The sequence below is a fragment of the Anomalospiza imberbis genome, unplaced genomic scaffold, assembly GCF_031753505.1.
Source record: "Anomalospiza imberbis isolate Cuckoo-Finch-1a 21T00152 unplaced genomic scaffold, ASM3175350v1 scaffold_65, whole genome shotgun sequence".
In the NCBI taxonomy this organism is placed as follows: Eukaryota; Metazoa; Chordata; class Aves; order Passeriformes; family Viduidae; genus Anomalospiza; species Anomalospiza imberbis.
Window position 1 is genome coordinate 260,147 of NW_027100262.1, and position 21,996 is coordinate 282,142.

Here is a 21,996-nt window from a genome sequence, read left to right on the forward strand (position 1 = left end):
GATGATGATGATGCTTGTCATGATGGATGGATGATGATGATGGGTGATGGAAGATGGATGAACAATGGATGGTGCATGGACAATGGAATGGCAATTGATGTACAGTGGATGGATGGATGGATGGAAGTGATGGATGATGGATGGATGGATGGATGGTTGGTTGGGTGGATGATAGATGAACTTCTTGATCAACAAGCAGATGCCCCAGCCCATCACTATCTCCTCTCCATCCCAGCTGCAGCCAAGCCCAAGGAGCTGCCCCTACCCTCAGAAGAGCCCAAACCTGAGGCTGTCTCATCTGATGCGCTGCCAGCACGGGCAGTGCTGGGGGAGCTGAAGGTCTCCAGTGTCACACCCAACTCTGTGGGACTGCAGTGGAGCGTCCCCGAGAGCCCTTTTGATTCCTTCACGCTGCAGTACCAGGATGCCCAGAGCCAGACCCAGGCCCTGCCCATCAATGGCGGGTCCCGTTCAGTGACAGTGCCAGGGCTGTCCCCATCCCACCGGTACCGCTTCCACCTCTATGGGTTGCAAGGTGGGAAAAGGATTGACCACGTGTCCACCGATGTCATCACAGGTGAGAGGGGCTCAGGCCCCATCCACATCTGTGGTGCATAAAAGCCCTCACATGCTTGGGGATTCTCAGAAGTGCTTCTGGGGCTTAAGATGGGAGGGGGAATGTGGAGGCCAGAGGGATGGAGAGTAGAGGGATGTGTGGACCCATGGATGGATGATGGATGATGATTGATTATGGGTGATGGATGATGCGTTATAGATGATGGTGGGTTGTTGGTCAATGGGTAGGTGGAAGGATCAATGACTGAACAGATGCTTCTGGGACCACTGGGATCCATCCATCCATCCATCCATCCATCCATCCATCCATCCATCCATCCATTTATTTTTTCTCCCCAAATATTCCTCTGTCCATCCATTCATCACACTTTCAAGTGTTCAACCATCACCCAAAGCAACCATCTCCTTCTGGTACATATTTGGATACCCCTTCCTCCCTCCCTCCGTTCCTCCCTTCCTCCCACCCTTCCCCCCTCCCTGTCTTCCTCATTCCCTCCACCTACACACCCTGTCTCCATCCCACTTTGATCCTCCCTCCATTCCATCTCCATCCATACTTCCCCACATTTCCCTGCATGGTTGCACCAATTGCACCTTTCCACCATCCCATTCCCACCTGCCATTGAGTAAACACTGACACTGGCACCATCAAATCAACCACTGACCCTTCTATAATACAGTGACTCTGTCATCCTGCATCATCACCATCCATCATCCCTCCGTCATCTGTCTAATATCCACCATCCATCTTTCCCCCCGTCCCAAACTCCCCCCATCCTACACCCCAGCACTGGGGAATTGGAAACAGCTTGGGGTTGGAGAGATGGCAGATAGGTGGGTGATGAGGATGGAGGGGTGATGGATCACTGGATGGGGGGGCTCCTGGCTGGTTTGGATGGATCAATGATGAGTGCACAGGTGGCCAGATGGGAGCATGTGTGGTTGAGCCTGTGGCTGGTTTGGGCCCTGGGTAAGGGCAGGGGTGTTGGGGTGGGGGTTGGGAGGTGGGGGCAGTTAAGGGGGATGGAGGAACAGATTTTAGGATTGACTGAAGGAAAAAGGATGGGTGAAGGATGGAAGAATAATGGATGACAGATGGATGGATGACGATGACGATGATGGGTGTTGGGGCAGGTGGTTTCACAGATTCAATCAATAGTTTGGTTATTGAATGATCCAATGGAGGAAGAAGCTACATAATCATTTGTAGGAAAAGCTACATTGAAAATCACATGGTTGGACTGAGGGATGGTGGATGGCGGATACTGGAATGAATGGTCCAGGAGAATAAAGTGTGGATGGATGGATGGATGAAGTGTTGCTGTAATCGATGGTTCAATGAACATGTCAATTCTCACGCCTATCACCATTCCCTCTCCATCACAGATGCAGCAGTGCCAGAGCAGTTGCCCCTACCTTCACAGGAGCCCCAACCTGAAGAGCACAACCCTGAGCAGACCCAAACTGAGCAGCCCCAAACTCAGGCTAACCAGGGACAGGTGGTGCTGGGGAAGTTGAGAGTCTCCAGTGTCACACCCAACTCTGTGCAGCTGCAGTGGAGCGTCCCCCAGGGCTCCTTCGACTCTTTCACGCTGCAGTACCGGGATGCCCAGGGCCAACCCCAGGCCCTGGCTGTTGATGGCGGGTCCCGCTCAGTGACAGTGCCAGGGCTGTCCCCATCCCGCCGGTACCGCTTCCACCTCTATGGGCTGCGGGACAGGAGGAGGATTGACCGCGTCTCCACCGATGTTGTCACAGGTGAGGAAGAAGGTCAGAGGGTGGAAGGACTGGGAAAATGGAAGTAGGGATTGAGAGATTAATGGAAAGATGGATGCAAAGGGTGGATGGAGGGCTGGGTACATGGGTGACAGATGACAGGGGTTGTTTGTCTGTAGGCAGGCGGGATTTAGTATCAATCATTAAGCAAATGTTTTTTGGGACTTGTGACTGCTTGATGGTGGATGGTGATGTGAAGGGGAAGTAGCAATGGGTGGAATTGGGCAGGGAAATGAGAGACAGATAGGAGATGGAGAGATGGCTGAGACCATGGGAGGGTGGTGTGATATAGGGACTGATGTTTGGATGGAGGGATGGATGGATGGATGGATGGATGGATGGATGGATGGATGGATGATGAATATTGGATGAATCAAGATGATGAATGATGTTGATTATGACAATGATGAAGATGGTGGATGATGGCAGATGCTAGTCAGTGGGTCCATGGAAGAGTCAGTGATCGATTGAATGGGGCTGGGGTCAATGGGTGCTCAGTGATGGGTGAGGAGGGAATGGTGAGAAGGGACTGGGAGGAAATGGTGCATGATGGATAATGGATAGTTGGGTGGATGATGGATGGATATAGGGATGGACCATACCGATGCCTACACCCATCACTGTCTCCTCTCTGTTGTTGCTGCAGCCGACCCAGAGGATCTGTCCCCACCCTCAACTGACCCCACAAATGAGTCCTCCACAACTGAGGCCCCCACAACTGAGGCCTCCACACCTGAGCACCCCCAAACTGAGCCCCCCTCAGCACAGGCAGTGCTGGGGGACCTGAAGGTCTCCAGTGTCACACCCAACTCTGTGGGGCTGCAATGGAGTGTCCCTGAGGGCCACTTTGACTCCTTCACACTGCAGTACCAGAATGCCCAGGGCCAGCCCCAGGCCATGCCCATCGATGGCGGGTCACGCTTGGTGACGGTGCCAGGGCTGTCCCCATCCCACCGGTACCGCTTTCACCTCTACGGGTTGCAAAGTGGGAAGAAGACTGACCATGTCTCCACTGACGTCATCACAGCTGACGGGGAAGGTCAGAGGATTAAGGGTGGGTGGGTGGATGGATGGATGGGTGGGTGGATGGATGGATGGATGGATGGGTGGGTGGGTGGATGGATGGATGGATGGATGGATGGATGGATGGATGGATGGAGGGATGGATCAATCTTTGGATGCCCATGTCCATCATCATCTTATCTCCATCGCAGCTGCAGCTGTGCCAGAGGAGCTGCCCCTGCCCTCAGAGGAGCCCCAAGATGAGCAACACCAAACGAAAGCCCCCACATCTGCAACACCCCCAGCACGGGCAGTACTGAAGGAGCTGAGAGTCTCCAGTGTCACACCCAACTCTGTGCAGCTGCAGTGGAGTGTCCCTGAGGCACCCTTTGACTCCTTCATGCTGCAGTACCGGGATGCCCAGGGCCAGCCCCAGTCCCTGCCCATTGATGGCGAGTCCCGCTCGGTGACGGTGCCAGGGCTGTCTCCATCCAGCCAGTATCGCTTCCACCTCTATGGGCTGCGGGATGGGAAGAGGGTCTACCATACCTCCACTGAAGCTGTTACAGGTAAGGAGGATAGTCAGAGGACCAGATGGATCACAGTATGAATGGATTGAGGAATCATTCTTATCTCATCTCTACCTGCCATCTATTCCCCACAGACCCCAGCACAAGCCAATCAATCACCAACCCTTCTATCAACATACTGACCAGCACCTGCAATCATCCACCATCACTGTCATCATCCTCTTTATCTATCATCCATCATCATCACCATCATTATTATCATCTTCTATCATGATCATGATCCATCCATGATGGTTGAAGAACTAAATGGTTGAATGGATTCTGGACTGGATTGTGAGTGGATTTCTTCCCAGGTTGATGGAAGAAGGTGAAGAGATCGATGAATGTTTTGGATGGAATTGGGAAGTAGAGATGGATGGTGCATTCTTGGTGGGTAGTTGGATGTCCTGAAGGATGGAAGATTGTCTATGGGAAATGGGGGGTGGAAGAGGTGAAAGCTTGAGTGGATGTAGAAAGAAAGAGTTGGAGAGATGGTTGAGGGATTGGTTAGGCCATTGGGTTGAATGTTGGGTGAGATGGATGAAGACACAGATGGATGAGTAGATGGATGGATACTGAATGATGGCTCATTTTGTGGATGATGAATGCACATTTGGATGGACATGTGGATATCCATCACCATACCCTCTTCATTGCAGCTGCGGCCAACTTCGATGAGCAACCCATGCCTTCAGAGACACTCCAACCTGAGGATCCCCAATCTAAAGATCCTCCAGCTGAGTCCCCCTCAACTGACAAGCACTTGGCAAGGGCAGTGTTGGGGGAGCTGAGAGCCTCCAGTGTCACACCCAACACTGTGCAGCTGCAGTGGACTGTCCCCAAGGGCCCCTTTGACTCCTTTATGCTGCAGTACCGGGATGCCCTGGGACAGCCCCAGGCCCTGCCCATCGATAGCGGGTCCCGCTCAGTGACAGTGCCGGGGCTGTCCCCTTCCCGCCGGTACCGCTTCCACCTCTATGGGCTGCGGGGAGGGAAAAGAATTGACCGTGCCTCTACCGACATTGTCACAGGTGTGGGGGAAGGTCTGAGGGGTGAGGGTGGGTGAATGAAGGGATGAAGGATGATCGACAGAGGGAGAGATGGAGGGATCAAGTGATGGAGGAACATGTTGGTGAATGAAGGGTATAGAGAGGTACAGGAGTGAGTGGATGGAGAATGGATCAATTGATGGATGGAGGGCTCCTGAATTGGTTGGCTGGTTGATCAGTGGATGGATGGATGGATGGATGGATGGATGGATGGATGGACATTTGAAAAGACACAAGGATTCTCACACGCATCATCATCCTGTCTCCATTGCAGCCACAGCCAAGACAGAGGAGCTGCCCCTGCCCTCAGAGGAGCCCCAGCCTGAGGACCCCAAAGGAAAAGACCCCCCAGTTGAGGCCACCCCATCTGCAGCCCCCCTGGCACGGGCAGAGCTGGGGGAGCTGAAGGTCTCCAGTGTCACCCCCAGCTCTGTGCAGCTACAGTGGAGTGTCCCCGAGGGCTCCTTTGACTCCTTCTTGCTGCAGTACCGGGATGCCCAGGGCCAGCCCCAGGCCCTGCCCGTCGATGGCGGATCCCGATCAGTGACAGTGCCAGGGCTGTCCCCTTCCCAGCGGTATCGCTTCCACCTCTATGGGCTGCGGGGTGGGAAAAGGATTGACCATGTCTCTACTGAGGCCATCACTGGTAATGGGCTGCAGGGCCCCTCAGGGAATGGAGCTGGAGTGGGGACAGGGAGGAGCTGGGAGGAACTGGGGAATGGCGCTGTACTGGGGGAGCCAGAGAAATGAGGGGGAGTAGGGAGCTCGGGGGGCACTGAGGACTGGGGAATTTAGGGGAAAGTGGGAACTGGAGGCAACCAGGGATTGGAGGGGAGTGGAGATTCGGGGGAGTGCAACACCTGGAGGGACTCTGATCAGCTGGGGACTGAGGAGCTGGGGACAGCTAGGGGGACTGAGGGGACAGAACTGGGGCCTGGGGCAATCGGGGGCCTGGGTGAAACTGTGTGGAACTGGGCAGTGGGGGGAACTGGGATGAACTGGGGCTGGGATGGAGCTGAGGACTGGCAAAGACTGGGGGAAATGGCACTGGGGAGAATTTGGGGGGTACTGGGTAGCTGTGGGGATCTGTGAAACTGGGAGGGACTGGGGACTTGGGGAACTGGAGGAATGTGGGGGATTAGTTATTGGGATGACCGGGGGCAATTTGGGTGGATTGGGACAGCTCAGTGGGGACCAGGGAGAACAGTGGGGAACTGGGACTAGAGGGGGATTGGGAGCAACTGGGTCTGAGGGTACTTGGGAGAACTCGGGGAAATTGGGAGCTGGGGTTAGCCAGAGGACTGCAGGGAACTGGAGATTAGGGGCAATGTAGCACTGGGAGCAACTGGCAGGAGAACTGGGGACTGGGGGAACCAGAGGAACTGGGGACAACTTGGGACAACTGGGGGGTGTGAGGAAATGGGGGGAAATAGGAGACTGGGGTGAAATGGGGTCAACTGGGGACTCAGAGGCCTGGGGGCAAGTGGGAAGGGATTGTGAGGCACTGGGGGAACTGGATCTGGGAGGAACTGGAGGGAACTGGGGACTGAAGGGACTGGGGGAAACAGGTGTGAGGGAGACTGAAGGGAACTGGGAATGGGGGTGACTGGAGAATGAGGGGAAAACTGTGTCCAGGGGGGGACTGGGGACTAGGGTGGAGCTGGGGACTGGCAAGTACTGGGGGAAACTGGGCACTGGGAAAAACTCAGGGAACTAGGGGAAACTGAGGAGATCTGGGGACTGGGAGGTACTGAAGGAAACAGGTCTGGCAGGCACTGGGGGAAACTGGGGCCTGAGGGTGACTGGGGGAGGATTGGGTCTTAGGAGTCTGGGAAAAATGTGGGTGAACTGGGGCATCTCCATTGGGCACAGCTTGTGGGAAGGGCTGGGGGCTCGTGGGAGGGTTTGGGGTATCAGCAGATGGGGGGAGGGTTGGGGTGGCAACAGTGGTTTTTGGGGTAACAGTAGGAGATTTCAGGGTGTCAGCTGGGCCTTCTGAGGTGACAGCATTGTGTCCTTCCCCAGGCACCCCAGGGACCATGTGGGTGGGCTCTGTGTGGCCCCGCAGTGCATGGCTGCACTGGAACCCCCTGCACGCCCCCCCTGATGGCTATGAGCTGGAGTATGGCCCCCCCGCTGGACCCCAGCAGGTAACGGCCCCCCAAAGGATCCCAAAAACCCCAGAACACCCAGGGTGTCCCCCCAATATCTCCTTGGGGGACCCCAGTAACCCCCTGGATACCTTCAGGTATCCTAGTAACACCCCTGGGGACCACAATAATATCTCTGGGTATCCCATTACCCTTCTTTGGTAATCGCACCCCAATATACCTCCGGGGGACCCCAATAATGCCTTTGGGCATGCCAATACCTCCCCGGGGACTCCACTATCCCCCTGGGATACCCCAATACCTCTTGTGCCCCCAGACCCTGTGGCTGCCTCCCGAGGCTACGTCGCAGCAGCTGTGGGGGCTAGAGCCAGCAAAACACTATGGGGTGCGCTTGTGGGGCCGAGGGGGAGACCCCCAAACAGCCCCCCTCGAGGCCACCTTTGACACTCGTGAGTGAGGGGAGCTAAGGGGTGTGGAGGGGTCATTAAGGGGGTGCACCTGAACGCCCGGGTCCTTTTGTGGGGGGTGGGGTTATTGGTGGGGGAAGCTATGTCCCTTGGAGGGAGGGCTGGAACTCTGGGGGGCATCTGGACCCCTGGGTGCTTTTGGGGGGTGGGTGGGTCCATGGGAGGAGGACACCCAGGGGAGGGGTTGGATTATGGTGGGGGGGGCACCTGAACACATGAGTCCTTCTGGAAGAAGGGGGTTATTTTTGGGGGGGTGGGGGAGGCACACAACCAGACACTTGGATCTTTTGGGTGTTGGTGTCCTGGAGTGAGGGGGGTCCGGGGTATCTGTGTCCTTTTTGGGGAGGATACCTGGGAGGGTGCCCGAGTCCTTTGGGGGAGGGGGTTGGGTTGATGGGCAAGGGTGGGTCCTTGAGAGAGGCACCTGGTTACCTAGGCCCGTTTTGGGGGGGGCTGGGTCCTTGAGGAAGGGGGTGTCGTTTTGGGGGGCTGGGACAAGGACAGCTGGGTCACTGGAGAGGGGAAAACCCATTGCGGGGACACCTGTACCCCTGGGTCCTTTTTGGGGGGGAACTGTGTCCTTTGGATCATCTGGGGGCTGCTGGGGGTGGCACCAAGACACATGAGTTCCTAAGGAAGGCATTGGGCGTGGCCTGTGTCCTTTTGGGAGGGATTGGGTCCTTTGTAGGGGGTGAATACCGGGGGTGCAGGCTGGGTCCTGGGGGGGGGCAGTTATTGGGTGGGGGACACCCGACCCCCTGGGTCCCTGGATAGGGGTGGGGCACTTGTTGAGTCAGGGATTCTATGTCCTTTTGGGGAGGGGGCACCGGCACCCCTGATCCCCAGAAGCCCCTGGGGTGTCTGAGGGGACCCCTGTGCCCCCCCAGCCCCCCTCCCGCACCCGCACCCCAAGGACTGCGCCGAGGAGCAGCTGAATGGGCCGGGCCCCTCGCGGGAGACCCTCATCTTCCTCCGGGGGGACCCGGCCCGGCCCCTCAGGGTCTTCTGTGACATGGAGACAGACGGTGGAGGCTGGCTGGTGGGACTGGGAGCACTGGGGGCACTGGAGGGGGGAGCTTCTACAGGGAGGAGGCTATATGGGGTTCTATGGCAGGAAAAGAGGGGCTTTGTGGGCAATAGGGGGTCCTGCAGGAGAAGCAGGGGGTGTTGGGGGGGCATTGGGGGGAAAAGAGGGGCTGTGGGGGCAATAGGGGGTCCTGCAGGAGAAGCAGGGGGTGTTGGGGGGGCATTGGGGGGAAAAGAGGGGCTTTGGGGGCAATAGGGGGTCCTGCAGGAGAAGCAGGGGGTGTTGGGGGGGCATTGGGGGGAAAAGAGGGGCTTTGTGGGCAATAGGGGGTCCTGCAGGAGAAGCAGGGGGTGTTGGGGGGGCATTGGGGGGAAAAGAGGGGCTTTGGGGGCAATAGGGGGTCCTGCAGGAGAAGCAGGGGGTGTTGGGGGGGCATTGGGGGGAAAAGAGGGGCTTTGGGGGCAATAAGGGGGTCCTGCAGGAGAAGCAGGGGGTGTTGGGGGGCATTGGGGAGGTTGAGAGGTGATGGGGAGGCACTGGGAGGGGAACTGAGGAGCACTGAGAGGGGCTGGGGGCCTTCTACAGGGTTTATGGGAAGGAAATAGGGGCATGGGGAGTCAGGGGGGTTTTGGGGTGCCCCTGACTCCTCCCCTCCCAGGTGTTCCAGCGCCGCCAGGACGGGAGCACCGACTTTTGGCGGGGGTGGGAGTCGTACGCCCGCGGCTTCGGCAACGTCAGCGGCGAATTCTGGCTCGGTGAGGGGGGCACTGGGGGGGACCCCGGGGATGGGGGAGACGTATAAAAATTTGAGGGGACGTGGGGCCAACGGAGGCACTCCGGGGGTTTGGGGACAGGGGGAGCTTTGAGGAGAGCCAGCTGCTGGGACGGCAGCAGGGAGCACTCAGTGGGGCCCCAGAACTTGGGGGCTCCCCAGGGGGCCGAGGGGGGGATTTGTCGGATCCAGGGGAGGTCCAGGCAATTGGGAGGCAGCTTCTGAGGTGCAGAGAATGAATGAGGCACCGACTAAGGAGTCCGGGGGGGTTTGCCCAAAGGTCTGGAGGGACTCAGGGGGGTCCACAGATATTCAGGTCTGGTTTTGGGGCCCCAGGGCTCCGGGAAGGACTTGGGGAGAGGGTCTCCAGAAGTTTCGCGGGGGAGCTTCCAGGAGTTCAGGGCGGGCTCGAAGGGTCCTGGGAGCACTCGAGGGGTCCCCAGTATTTCAGGGGACATGCAGGAGTTGGGAGGGACGGGGGAACTCGGGGGGCCCGCAGGATTACTGGAGGGTGCCGGACGATTTTGGGGCGCAGGCAACGAGGCGCTGCACGAGCTGACGACCGCGACCCCCACGGAGCTGCGCGTGGACCTGCGGACTGCCCGCGACTCCGCCTTCGCGCTCTATCGCGACTTCGCTGTCGGTGGCGCCGAGGAGCGATATCGGCTCCGAGTGGGAGCATTCAGCGGCACTGCCGGTGCGCGGAGCGGGGCTCGGGGGTTCCCGGGGACGTCGGGGAATTCTGTGGGTCCTGGTGGGATTTTGGATCCCTGGGGGGTTTTGGGGCGCACTGGCTGGCAGGGGTCTGTGGAGTTCCTGGAGGATTTGGAGGTCTCTGGTGGGTTTTGGGGTGGGGTTTTTGGGGTGTTTTGGGACCCCTGGGGGTATTGGGGGTTTCTGGTGGGTTTTGGTGGTTCCCGGTGGGTTTGGGGGGTCCTTGGGAGTGCTGACAGCGCCCCCCGCAGGGGACGCCCTCTCCTACCACTCGGGCAGCCCCTTCTCGACACGGGACCGGGACTTCCGAGACCCTCGGGACCGCCGGGACCCCTCGGGGCGGCCCCGGCCCCCGCCCTGCGCCGTGGCCTACGGGGGAGCCTGGTGGTACCGCAACTGCCACTACGCCAACCTGAACGGGCGCTACGGGACCCCCCGAGACCACCAGGTACCAGGGCGGGGGGGGGTGCTATGGAAGAGGGGACTGGGGGTGTATGGAGGGGCTATGATGGAATTTGGGAGGTCTGAGGTGCTTTGCAAGGGGCTGTTGGGTGTTTTTAGGGGGCTGTGGGAGGCTTGGAGGGGCTATGGGAGTGAATAGGGAGGTCTAGCAGGCCTTTGGGTGGAATATAGGACTATGGGGGGGTTGGGGATATATGAGGGAACCTGTGGGGGGGGTCTATGGGTCTCTAAAGGTCCATAGGGGTCTGTGGGAGTCTGTAGGGTTTCATAGGGCTCTGTGGAAAACAGGGTCTATGTGATTCTATAGGGCCTGTGGGGATCTGTATGATTTCTGGGGGTCTGTCTATGGAGATCTGTGAGGGTCCATGAGTGGCAACAGGAATCTATGAAGGTCTATAGGGATCCATAGGGTCTGCAGGGGTCTCTATGGTCTGTAGAGGTCTGTGGGGGTCTATGAGGACTTAAGGGGGGGGGTCTCTGGAAGTCTACAAGGTTTCTGACCCCCTTCCCCACAGGGCATCCACTGGTTCCCCTGGAAAGGCTTCAACGTCTCCATCCCCTTCACCGAGATGAAGCTGCGGCCGCAGCGCGGCTGAGGGGGCTGGGGGAGTCCCCTGAGTGCTGGGGTAGGGGACCCCAGAGTCTGGGGGGACCCCTGGGTGCTGGGATCCAGATGGGACCTGGGGAGGCTCAAAGGTAAAACTTTTATTGGGGGGTAATAAAAGCTGATGGTGACTCCCCTGTCCTGTGGTGAACCAGGAACTGGGGCGGGAGAGAGCACAGAGTCAGACTGAGGTCAAGGTCATTCCAGAGTCAAGGTCATGCCCTTGGTGAGGAGGGCAGCTACAAATGGTCCTTGTAGTTCTGGTCCCACTGTCGCTTCAAGTGCTGGACCTGATCCCCCACTGGCCCTGGAGATGCTGAGATGTCCCAGCCTGCGCAACATGAACATGTGGACAGGGATGAGGTAGGATGGGATGAACCATCCAGTGAAGCCAAAAACAGAGGGCACGGGGTCAGTGAAACCAACTCCCTGGAACACCCTGGGTATCCCCCTGAGACTCAGAGATGGATTTGGGTTGTGCTCATGCCATGGTCACATCATGGTTGTCTCCTGGTCATGGTCATGTCATGGTCATCTCATTATCACAGGCATCTCATGGCTGTGTCCTGGTCATCTTGTGTCACAATGATCCCATGGTCATCTCCACTTCATGGTCATGGTCATCTTAAGGTCACTCAGCTCCTGACCTGGAGTGGGAATTCAATCCCTGACCTAGGTGTGAGGGTCCAGTCCCTGATCTGGGGTGGAGGTTCTGTCCCTGCACAGCCACTTTCTGTGCCTGGGTCATGGATCCCTTCCAGCACCTCAGGATTCCTGGGGTCCTTTATCCCACAACTCTTGTGGCATTAGGAAAGGCTCCAGCATTTGGAGCCCCATGAGCAGCTAAATCTCATTGGAGTGCATGGCCTGGGGTCCCACCAGAACTGCTCCAGAGGCAGGGGTGGGATCTGCACAGAAAGCTGCTGAAACAGGTCACAGGCAGCCACAGCTGCATCTGTGCCCAACCCTTGTGGGGACCCCATGTCCTGAGGGGTTCCTGCTCCAGAAGGGATCCTGAACTGGGCTCCAGCCTGAGGGGCAAACACTCAGGGCCAGCGCTGGGCCCAGGGCAGGGCCATCCCTGGGGCCAGGGGCTCTGTGGGAGCTGTGTCCCAGTGCCAGCCCAGTCTGGAGCCACATCCCTGCTGGGGCAGAGCCCCTGGGAGCCGATGTGTGGGACAGCCCAGCAGAGGGGGATTGGGGTGATCTGGCAGGACACAGAGGTCCTGGGTGGGATGGGGAGGCTGGGCAGGGGATCTTCCCCCAGGGCCTGGAACAGTTTGGGGCTGCAGTGCCGGGAATGGGCTGGAGCCGGACACTGCGGCCACCCCGGCACTGCCCCAAGCCCAGCCCTGGTGTCCCAGTGCCAACATTCCCCAGTGCTTCCCAGAGCACCTCAAGAGACTGGAGATCCTTGTAATGGAGCTGTTCCCATGGCCTGTGACCCTGTTGTCCTCACACCTCCCCGTTTTCCCTGATCTTGGGGTCCTGGTGTCCAAGGAAGAGGGGTCAGTCCAGCCCCCCGTTCAGCCAAGGGATTTGACAGGAGTAAGGGGTGACACGTGGAGATGTTGGGTTTGAGGCTGGGGTCAGCTCCAGGGGAATTCCGGATGGAAAGGCTGCGCTGGGAGCTGGAGATGGGGGGATCTGCCTCTGGGAGCTGTTGGTGGGTGGCTTCACATTCCAGCTGTGGGCTCACCAGCGCAGCATGGCCAGTGCTCAGGGCTGGTCTCCTCAACCCCAGCCACACCCAGAGCCTCAGTCCTTCCAGGGAAAGCTGCTCCATGCAGGAAGCTGGATGTTTGGAAGGGTCCACGGGGGGGTCCTGCCTGGTGGGGTCAGCACCTCTGAAAGGATCCACTGCTCCCAGCAATAGAGGGAACACATTGTACCTCGGCTAGCAGGGACACACCCATATGAAAATGGTAATATTTTGGATCTAGAAGCACAGGATCCCACATTTTGCCTGCCTGTAGATGCACACAACTATCACAACACACAGAAAACCACAAGACTGCACAGTGTCACAGGGTCCAGCTTGTGATCTGACACTGGCTGGATGAGAGGAACCCAGCAAAGCTGCTTTATGACTGCTCTTCTCAGCAGAAAGGGGAGAGAAAATATAATGAAAGGCTCATGCCTTGAGATAAGGACAGGGAGAAATCTCACTGATCACTGGGAATACAGACTCGAATGGGGAAATTTAACTGAAGTTATTGCCAAAAACATCAGAGAATACTAAGAAGTAAAACAAGTCTTACAAGCAACTCGCCCACATCCTTCCACCATCCTGAGCTCTACCTCCTCCCAATAGGACAATCACTGTCTCCCCAAGGACACAAAAATGAAACAAAAAATAGCTTTAATAAAATCAAAGGAACGGTAAAATTCCTGCAGAAAATACAGCAAGAAAAGAAAAACCAGGATTTCAAAACCACAAAAGGACCTGAACTAAGAGGCCATGGCCCCTTTACCCCGCCTCCCCAAAAATCGACGCCTCATAAGCTGACAGAAGCCCAGGACACCCGCAGGGAGCTGCGTGCCCCTGAGCACACCCCCAGCAAGACTTTCCCAGGGGCTGCACATCTCACTGCACATCCAAAGCCCCGGGAGATCCAGGACCTCGACAGCACCTGAGTCATCCCAAACCACACCTGACACACCCCACCAGGACCTGCAGCCATGGGGACTCTCAGAAATGCTGGATCTTATATCTGGGTTGGCCAGAATGTCCCACGCTCAACCGGACATCTGCAAGAAGCACAAAACATTCCAGCTTTAGGGCCAGGCTGACCACAGGTGCCACTTCCCGCCTGCACACTCCCATCTCCACCTGCACCAGCCCAGCTGCACACACAGAACCTGCACAGCTCTGCCAGCACACGGGGGCTCAGGGACACCCCGAGACAACATTCCCACATGCACCTCAACACAAACTGACAAACCATGCAATTCGGGCCAGGTGAGAGCCCCGCATGGGCACAAACCCACGACTCAGCCCAGACCTGCACATGCCCCACCTGGCAATGGGGCAGACCCAACCGGGACCCCTCTCCTCAAGCTGGCTCCAAGTCTGGCATGGGGACTCGACCCCCCACAGGTGGCAAAAGCTCCACTGCCAGAGGGATTGGGGGCTTGCCGGGCCTCAGAGTAATTCTAGAGCTAAAGCGGTGAGAGACATCAGCTCCGCTCAGATAATACATGCCAGCGCTCATCCCGGGCCCGACAACTGCCTCCTCCTCCTCCTCCTCATTTCACCCCCATCCCCCTCTCTTCCCTTCAGTGAGTGACTGAAACATTTTCATCAACAGCTCAAACTCTGCTATGAAGGACTTTTTTGACCATTATGGCTAAACTGTGTAAAGAGGCTGCTGGCACTGAAGACCACCCCTCCCTGAGAGTTCCTCCTGAGGGGAACTTTGGACTGTGACTTAAGCCACCTAAGGGAACCTGAGACAGATAAAGGTGACACTGCTGTTCCATTAGCTCAGGCCTAGAGACAAGGAAACAAGGCTGAGGGACAAGCAACTATCCCCCACAAAGCCAAACCCAGCTGCTTTCCTGAACATCAGCTCTGGGAGGGTTTGGTGAGGTGGAGGCCATGGCCACCAGACCCAATGCCCTGAGGATTGCACACACTCCCCCCAGTCAAAGGGTTGCAGGAGAGGTTTTCGGTGGGTGGCAAAACATTGAGTCAGAGGCAGGAAACAACCATCCTCCCTTACAGAAAACTGCTCAGCTGTAAAACACCCACCCCAGGCAGGCCACATACATGGGACATTCATATGAGGGACAGCTAAGCAGTGGCAAGAAATCATCAAAGACCCCCACAGCTCCTCAAACTCATATTCATTTCCAGAACCCTTGACCAGAGCAATGTATGTGAAGCAATGTGAAGGAACAGATCCAGAGACTCTTGCCAGACACTGTGTCACACTTGCTGCCCCTCACATCCCCTTCCCTGGGGAGGTTCCTGGGCATTCCCAACTGGCTGCCTGGAATCATAATCCACTGCAGCACACCCCCAGCATCACCTTCCCAAGTGCTGCACATCTGACTGTGCATCCAAAGCCCCAGGAGACCCGGGACCTCGACAGCACCTGAGTCACCCCAAACCTCACCTGACACACCCCACCAGGACCTGCAGCCATGGGGACTCTCAGAAATGCTGGATCTTACATCTGGGCTGGCCAGAATGTCCCACGCTCAACCGGACACCTGCAAGAAGCACAAAACATTCCAGCTTTAGGGCCAGGCTGACCACAGGTGCCACTTCCCTCCTGCACACTCCCACCTCCACCTGCACCAGCCCAGCTGCACACACAGAACCTGCACAGCTCTGCCAGCACACGGGGGCTCAGGGACACCCCGAGACAACATTCCCACATGCACCTCAACACAAACTGACAAACCATGCAATTCGGGCCACGGGAGAGCCCCGCATGGGCACAAACCCACGACTCAGCCCAGACCTGCACCTGCCCCACCTGGCAATGGGGCAGACCCCAACCGGGACCCCTCTCCTCAAGCTCGCTCCAAGTCTGGCATGAGGACTCGACCCCCCCACAGGTGGCAAAAGCTCCACTGCCAGAGGGATCGGGGGCTTGCCGGGCCCCAGAGTAATTCTAGAGCTAAAGCGGTGAGAGACATCAGCTCCGCTCAGATAATACATGCCAGTGCTCATCCCGGGCCCGACAACTGCCTCCTCCTCCGCATTTCACCCCCATCCCCCTCTCTTCCCATCAGTGAGTGACTGAAACATTTTCATCAACAGCTCAAACTCTGCTATGAAGGACTTTTTTGACCATTATGGCTAAACTGTGTAAAGAGGCTGCGGGCACTGAAGACCACCCCTCCCTGAGAGTTCCTCCTGAGGGGAACTTTGGACTGTGACTTAAGCCACCTAAGGGAACCTGAGACAGATAAAGCTGACACTGCTGTTCCATTAGCTCAGGCCTAGAGACAAGGAAACAAGGCTGAGGGACAAGCAACTATCCCCCACAAAGCCAAACCCAGCTGCTTTCCGGAACATCAGCTCTGGGAGGGTTTGGTGAGGTGGAGGCCATGGCCACCAGACCCAATGCCCTGAGGATTGCACACACTCCCTACAGACAAAGGGATGCAGGAGAGGTTTTTGGGGAGTGGAAAAACATCGGGTCAGAGGCATGAAAACAACCATCCTCCCTTACAGAAAACTGCTCAGCTGTAAAACACCCACCCCAGGCAGGCCACATACATGGGACATTCATATGAGGGACAGCTGAGCAGTGGCAAGAAACCATCAAAGACCCCCACAGCTCCTCAAACTCATATTCATTTCCAGAACCCTTGACCAGAGCAATGTATGTGAAGCAATGTGAAGGAACAGATCCAGAGACTCTTGCCAGACACTGTGTCACACTTGCTGCCCCACACATCCCCTTCCCTGGGGAGGTTCCTGGGCATTCCCAACTGGCTGCCTGGAATCATAATCCACTGCAGAACACCCCCAGCAACACCTTCCCAAGGGCAGCACATCTGACTGTGCATCCAAAGCCCCAGGAGACCCGGGACCTCGACAGCACCTGAGTCACCCCAAACCTCACCTGACACACCCCACCAGGACCTGCAGCCATGGGGACTCTCAGAAATGCTGGATCATACATCTGGGCTGGCCAGAACTTCCCACGCTCAACCGGACACCTGCAAGAAGCACAAAACATTCCAGCTTTAGGGCCAGGCTGACCACAGGTGCCACTTCCCTCCTGCACACTCCCACCTCCACCTGCACCAGCCCAGCTGCACACACAGAACCTGCACAGCTCTGCCAGCACACGGGGGCTCAGGGACACCCCGAGACAACATTCCCACATGCACCTCAACACAAACTGACAAACCATGCAATTCGGGCCACGGGAGAGCCCCGCATGGGCACAAACCCACGACTCAGCCCAGACCTGCACATGCCCCACCTGGCAATGGGGCAGACCCCAACCGGGACCCCTCTCCTCAAGCTGGCTCCAAGTCTGGCATGAGGACTCGACCCCCCACAGGTGGCAAAAGCTCCACTGCCGGAGGGATCGGGGGCTTGCCGGGCCTCAGAGTAATTCTAGAGCTAAAGCGGTGAGAGACATCAGCTCCGCTCAGATAATACATGCCAGCGCTCATCCCGGGCCCGACAACTGCCTCCTCCTCCTCCTCATTTCAACCCATCCCCCTCTCTTCCCTTCAGTGAGTGACTGAAACATTTTCATCAACAGCTCAAACTCTGCTATGAAGGATTTTTTTGCCCATTATGGCTAAACTGTGTAAAGAGGCTGCTGGCACTTGAAGACCACCCCTCCCTGAGAGTTCCTCCTGAGGGGAACTTTGGACTGTGACTTAAGCCACCTAAGGGAACCTGAGACAGATAAAGCTGACACTGCTGTTCCATTAGCTCAGGCCTAGAGACAAGGAAACAAGGCTGAGGGACAAGCAACTATCCCCCACAAAGCCAAACCCAGCTGCTTTCCTGAACATCAGCTCTGGGAGGGTTTGGTGAGGTGGAGGCCATGGCCACCAGACCCAATGCCCTGAGGATTGCACACACTCCTCCCAGACAAAGGGTTGCAGGAGAGGTTTTCGGTGGGTGGCAAAACATTGAGTCAGAGGCAGGAAACAACCATCCTCCCTTACAGAAAACTGCTCAGCTGTAAAACACCCACCCCAGGCAGGCCACATACATGGGACATTCATATGAGGGACAGCTGAGCAGAGGCAAGAAACCATCAAAGACCCCCACAGCTCCTCAAACTCATATTCATTTCCAGAACCCTTGACCAGAGCAATGTATGTGAAGCAATGTGAAGGAACAGATCCAGAGACTCTTGCCAGACACTGTGTCACACTTGCTGCCCCTCACATCCCCTTCCCTGGGGAGGTTCCTGGGCATTCCCAACTGGCTGCCTTGAATCATAATCCACTGCAGCACACCCCCAGCAACACCTTCCCAAGGGCAGCACATCTGACTGCGCATCCAAAGCCCCGGGAGACCCGGGACCTCGACAGCACTTGAGTCACCCCAAACCTCACCTGACACACCCCACCAGGACCTGCAGCCATGGGGACTCTCAGAAATGCTGGATCATACATCTGGGCTGGCCAGAACGTCCCACGCTCAACCGGACACCTGCAAGAAGCACAAAACATTCCAGCTTTAGGGCCAGGCTGACCACAGGTGCCACTTCCCTCCTGCACACTCCCACCTCCACCTGCACCAGCCCAGCTGCACGCACAGAACCTGCACAGCTCTGCCAGCACACGGGGGCTCAGGGACACCCCGAGACAAAGCGGTGAGCTAAAGCGGTGAGAGACATCAGCTCCGCTCAGATAATACATGCCAGTGCTCATCCTGGGCTCGACAACTGCCTCCTCCTCCGCATTTCACCCCCATCCCCCTCTCTTCCCTTCAGTGAGTGACTGAAACATTTTCATCAACAGCTCAAACTCTGCTATGAAGGATTTTTTTGCCCATTATGGCTAAACTGTGTAAAGAGGCTGCTGGCACTGAAGACCACCCCTCCCTGAGAGTTCCTCCTGAGGGGAACTTTGGACTGTGACTTAAGCCACCTAAGGGAACCTGAGACAGATAAAGGTGACACTGCTGTTCCATTAGCTCAGGCCTAGAGACAAGGAAACAAGGCTGAGGGACAAGCAACTATCCCCCACAAAGCCAAACCCAGCTGCTTTCCTGAACATCAGCTCTGGGAGGGTTTGGTGAGGTGGAGGCCATGGCCACCAGACCCAATGCCCTGAGGATTGCACACACTCCTCCCAGACAAAGGGTTGCAGGAGAGGTTTTCGGTGGGTGGCAAAACATTGAGTCAGAGGCAGGAAACAACCATCCTCCCTTACAGAAAACTGCTCAGCTGTAAAACACCCACCCCAGGCAGGCCACATACATGGGACATTCATATGAGGGACAGCTGAGCAGTGGCAAGAAACCATCAAAGACCCCCACAGCTCCTCAAACTCATATTCATTTCCAGAACCCTTGACCAGAGCAATGTATGTGAAGCAATGTGAAGGAACAGATCCAGAGACTCTTGCCAGACATTGTGTCACACTTGCTGCTCCACACATCCCCTTCCCTGGGGAGGTTCCTGGGCATTCCCAACTGGCTGCCTGGAATCATAATCCACTGCAGCACACCCCCAGCAACACCTTCCCAAGGGCAGCACATCTGACTGCGCATCCAAAGCCCCGGGAGACCCGGGACCTCGACAGCACCTGAGTCACCCCAAACCTCACCTGACACACCCCACCAGGACCTGCAGCCATGGGGACTCTCAGAAATGCTGGATCATACATCTGGGCTGGCCAGAACTTCCCACGCGCAACCGGACACCTGCAAGAAGCACAAAACATTCCAGCTTTAGGGCCAGGCTGACCACAGGTGCCACTTCCCTCCTGCACACTCCCACCTCCACCTGCACCAGCCCAGCTGCACACACAGAACCTGCACAGCTCTGCCAGCACACGGGGGCTCAGGGACACCCCGAGACAACATTCCCACATGCACCTCAACACAAACTGACAAACCATGCAATTCGGGCCACGGGAGAGCTCTGCATGGGCACAAACCCACGGGCCAGCCCAGACCTGCACCTGCCCCACCTAGCAATGGGGCAGACCCCAACCGGGACCCCTCTCCTCAAGCTGGCTCCAAGTCTGGCATGAGGACTCGACCCCCCACAGGTGGCAAAAGCTCCACTGCCGGAGGGATCGGGGGCTTGCCGGGCCTCAGAGTAATTCTAGAGCTAAAGCGGTGAGAGACATCAGCTCCGCTCAGATAATACATGCCAGCGCTCATCCCGGGCCCGACAACTGCCTCCTCCTCCTCCTCCTTATTTCACCCCCATCCCCCTCTCTTCCCTTCAGTGAGTGACTGAAACATTTTCATCAACAGCTCAAACTCTGCTATGAAGGATTTTTTTGCCCATTATGGCTAAACTGTGTAAAGAGGCTGCGGGCACTGAAGACCACCCCCCCCCCCAAGAGTTCCTCCTGAGGGGAACTTTGGACTGTGACTTAAGCCACCTAAGGGAACCTGAGACAGATAAAGCTGACACTGCTGTTCCATTAGCTCAGGCCTAGAGCCAAGGAAACAAGGCTGAGGGAGAAGCAACTATCCCCCACAAAGCCAAACCCAGCTGCTTTCCTGAACATCAGCTCTGGGAGGGTTTGGTGAGGTGGAGGCCATGGCCACCAGACCCAATGCCCTGAGGATTGCACACACTCCCCCCAGACAAAGGGTTGCAGGAGGGGTTTTCGGTGGGTGGCAAAACATCGGGTCAGAGGCAGGAAACACCCATCCTCCCTTACAGAAAACTGCTCAGCTGTAAAACACCCACCCCAGGCAGGCCACATACATGGGACATTCATATGAGGGGCAGCTGAGCAGTGGCAAGAAATCATCAAAGACCCCCACAGCTCCACAAACTCATATTCATTTCCAGAACCCTTGACCAGAGCAATGTATGTGAAGCAATGTGAAGGAACAGATCCAGAGACTCTTGCCAGACATTGTGTCACACTTGCTGCTCCACACATCCCCTTCCCTGGGGAGGTTCCTGGGCATTCCCAACTAGCTGCCTTGAATCATAATCCACTGCAGCATACCCCCAGCATCACCTTCCCAAGGGCAGCACATCTGACTGCGCATCCAAAGCCCCGGGAAACCCGGGACCTCGACAGCACCTGAGTCACCCCAAACCTCACCTGACACACCCCACCAGGACCTGCAGCCATGGGGACTCTCAGAAATGCTGGATCTTACATCTGGGCTGGCCAGAATGTCCCACGCTCAACCGGACACCTGCAAGAAGCACAAAACATTCCAGCTTTAGGGCCAGGCTGACCACAGGTGCCACTTCCCTCCTGCACACTCCCACCTCCACCTGCACCAGCCCAGCTGCACACACAGAACCTGCACAGCTCTGCCAGCACACGGGGGCTCAGGGACACCCCGAGACAACATTCCCACATGCACCTCAACACAAACTGACAAACCATGCAATTCGGGCCACGGGAGAGCCCCGCATGGGCACAAACCCACGGGCCAGCCCTGACCTGCACCTGCCCCACCTGGCAATGGGGCAGACCCCAACCGGGACCCCTCTCCTCAAGCTTGTTCCAAGTCTGGCATGGGGACTCGACGCCACAAGTGGCAAAAGCTCCACTGCCAGAGGGATCGAGGGCTTGCCGGGCCTCAGAGTAATTCTAGAGCTAAAGCGGTGAGAGACATCAGCTCCGCTCAGATAATACATGCCAGCGCTCATCCCGGGCCCGACAACTGCCTCCTCCTCCTCCTCCTTCTCTTCCTCCTCCTCCTCCGGCCCCCCAGCCCGGAGCCGCCGTTCCCAGCACGGGACGCTCCCTGCGGCTGCAGCCGGGCCCCGGCAGCGCAGCCCTTGGCCCGGCGCTGGAGTCAGCGCCGCTGGCGGCCGGGAAAACTCCCTCGGCCAGAGCCGCCCCGGCACGGCCCTTGCCGCGGCCCCGGCTCGGCGCCGCCGCCATCGGCCCGAGCGTCCTCCCGCCGCCGCCTCGCCCGGCCCGGCCGCTCCGCCCTGGGCCGCGCCGTCCCGGCAGCGCCGCGCTCGGCCCCGCGCCTGCGGCACCGCGCCTTTACCCCGGCCCCTTCCACAGCCCCGCCATTCCCACCGGCCCCCGGGCCCGGCCCCTTCCACACCCCCGCCATCCCCACCGGCCCCCGGGCCCGGCCCCTTCCACAGCCCCGCCATCCCCACCGGCCCCCGGGCCCGGCCCCTTCCACAGCCCCTCCATTCCCACCGGCACCCGGGCCCGGGCCCTTCCACAGCCCCGCCATTCCCACATGCCCCCGGGCCCG

At 57.6% G+C, this 21,996-nt stretch overlaps 1 protein-coding gene, 1 long non-coding RNA gene and 5 other non-coding genes across 11 annotated transcripts in view; 1 reads left to right on the top strand and 6 right to left on the bottom strand.

The window, feature by feature from the left end:
- The window catches only part of LOC137467468 (tenascin-X-like), a 28,143-nt gene extending 16,635 nt beyond the window's left edge, over nt 1-11,508 (top strand). The window contains 13 exon segments of the mRNA XM_068178963.1: nt 236-577; nt 1,963-2,334; nt 2,999-3,406; nt 3,567-3,923; nt 4,583-4,954; nt 5,247-5,618; nt 6,998-7,122; nt 7,400-7,532; nt 8,438-8,589; nt 9,236-9,332; nt 9,885-10,046; nt 10,315-10,511; nt 11,041-11,508. Of these exon segments, the coding sequence (XP_068035064.1) occupies nt 236-577; nt 1,963-2,334; nt 2,999-3,406; nt 3,567-3,923; nt 4,583-4,954; nt 5,247-5,618; nt 6,998-7,122; nt 7,400-7,532; nt 8,438-8,589; nt 9,236-9,332; nt 9,885-10,046; nt 10,315-10,511; nt 11,041-11,121 (3,170 nt within the window). The 3' untranslated portion in view covers nt 11,122-11,508.
- A 1,969-nt stretch (nt 11,509-13,477) lies between these two features.
- LOC137467481 (uncharacterized) lies at nt 13,478-21,186 on the bottom strand. 5 transcript variants are annotated; one of them, XR_010995521.1, is made up of 5 exons: nt 19,398-19,706; nt 18,180-18,276; nt 16,715-16,811; nt 15,251-15,347; nt 13,478-13,880 (listed from the first exon to the last, which is right to left on the bottom strand). It is a non-coding gene; the product is annotated as an uncharacterized lncRNA (long non-coding RNA). The 5 variants fall into 5 exon arrangements; XR_010995523.1 differs by lacking the exon at nt 13,478-13,880 and adding an exon at nt 20,868-21,186 and having other exon boundaries at nt 15,167-15,347; nt 19,398-19,494; XR_010995522.1 differs by lacking the exon at nt 15,251-15,347 and having other exon boundaries at nt 13,786-13,880.
- On the bottom strand, nt 14,269-14,352 carry LOC137467493 (small nucleolar RNA SNORD45). The gene has a single exon (XR_010995536.1). It is a non-coding gene; the product is annotated as a small nucleolar RNA SNORD45 (small nucleolar RNA).
- On the bottom strand, nt 15,738-15,821 carry LOC137467492 (small nucleolar RNA SNORD45). Its single transcript, XR_010995535.1, has one exon. It is a non-coding gene; the product is annotated as a small nucleolar RNA SNORD45 (small nucleolar RNA).
- On the bottom strand, nt 17,201-17,284 carry LOC137467494 (small nucleolar RNA SNORD45). The gene has a single exon (XR_010995537.1). It is a non-coding gene; the product is annotated as a small nucleolar RNA SNORD45 (small nucleolar RNA).
- On the bottom strand, nt 19,884-19,967 carry LOC137467495 (small nucleolar RNA SNORD45). The gene has a single exon (XR_010995538.1). It is a non-coding gene; the product is annotated as a small nucleolar RNA SNORD45 (small nucleolar RNA).
- Nucleotides 21,187-21,351: 165 nt separating the features above from the next.
- Nucleotides 21,352-21,435, bottom strand: LOC137467496 (small nucleolar RNA SNORD45). The gene has a single exon (XR_010995539.1). It is a non-coding gene; the product is annotated as a small nucleolar RNA SNORD45 (small nucleolar RNA).
- Nucleotides 21,436-21,996: the final 561 nt, after the last annotated feature.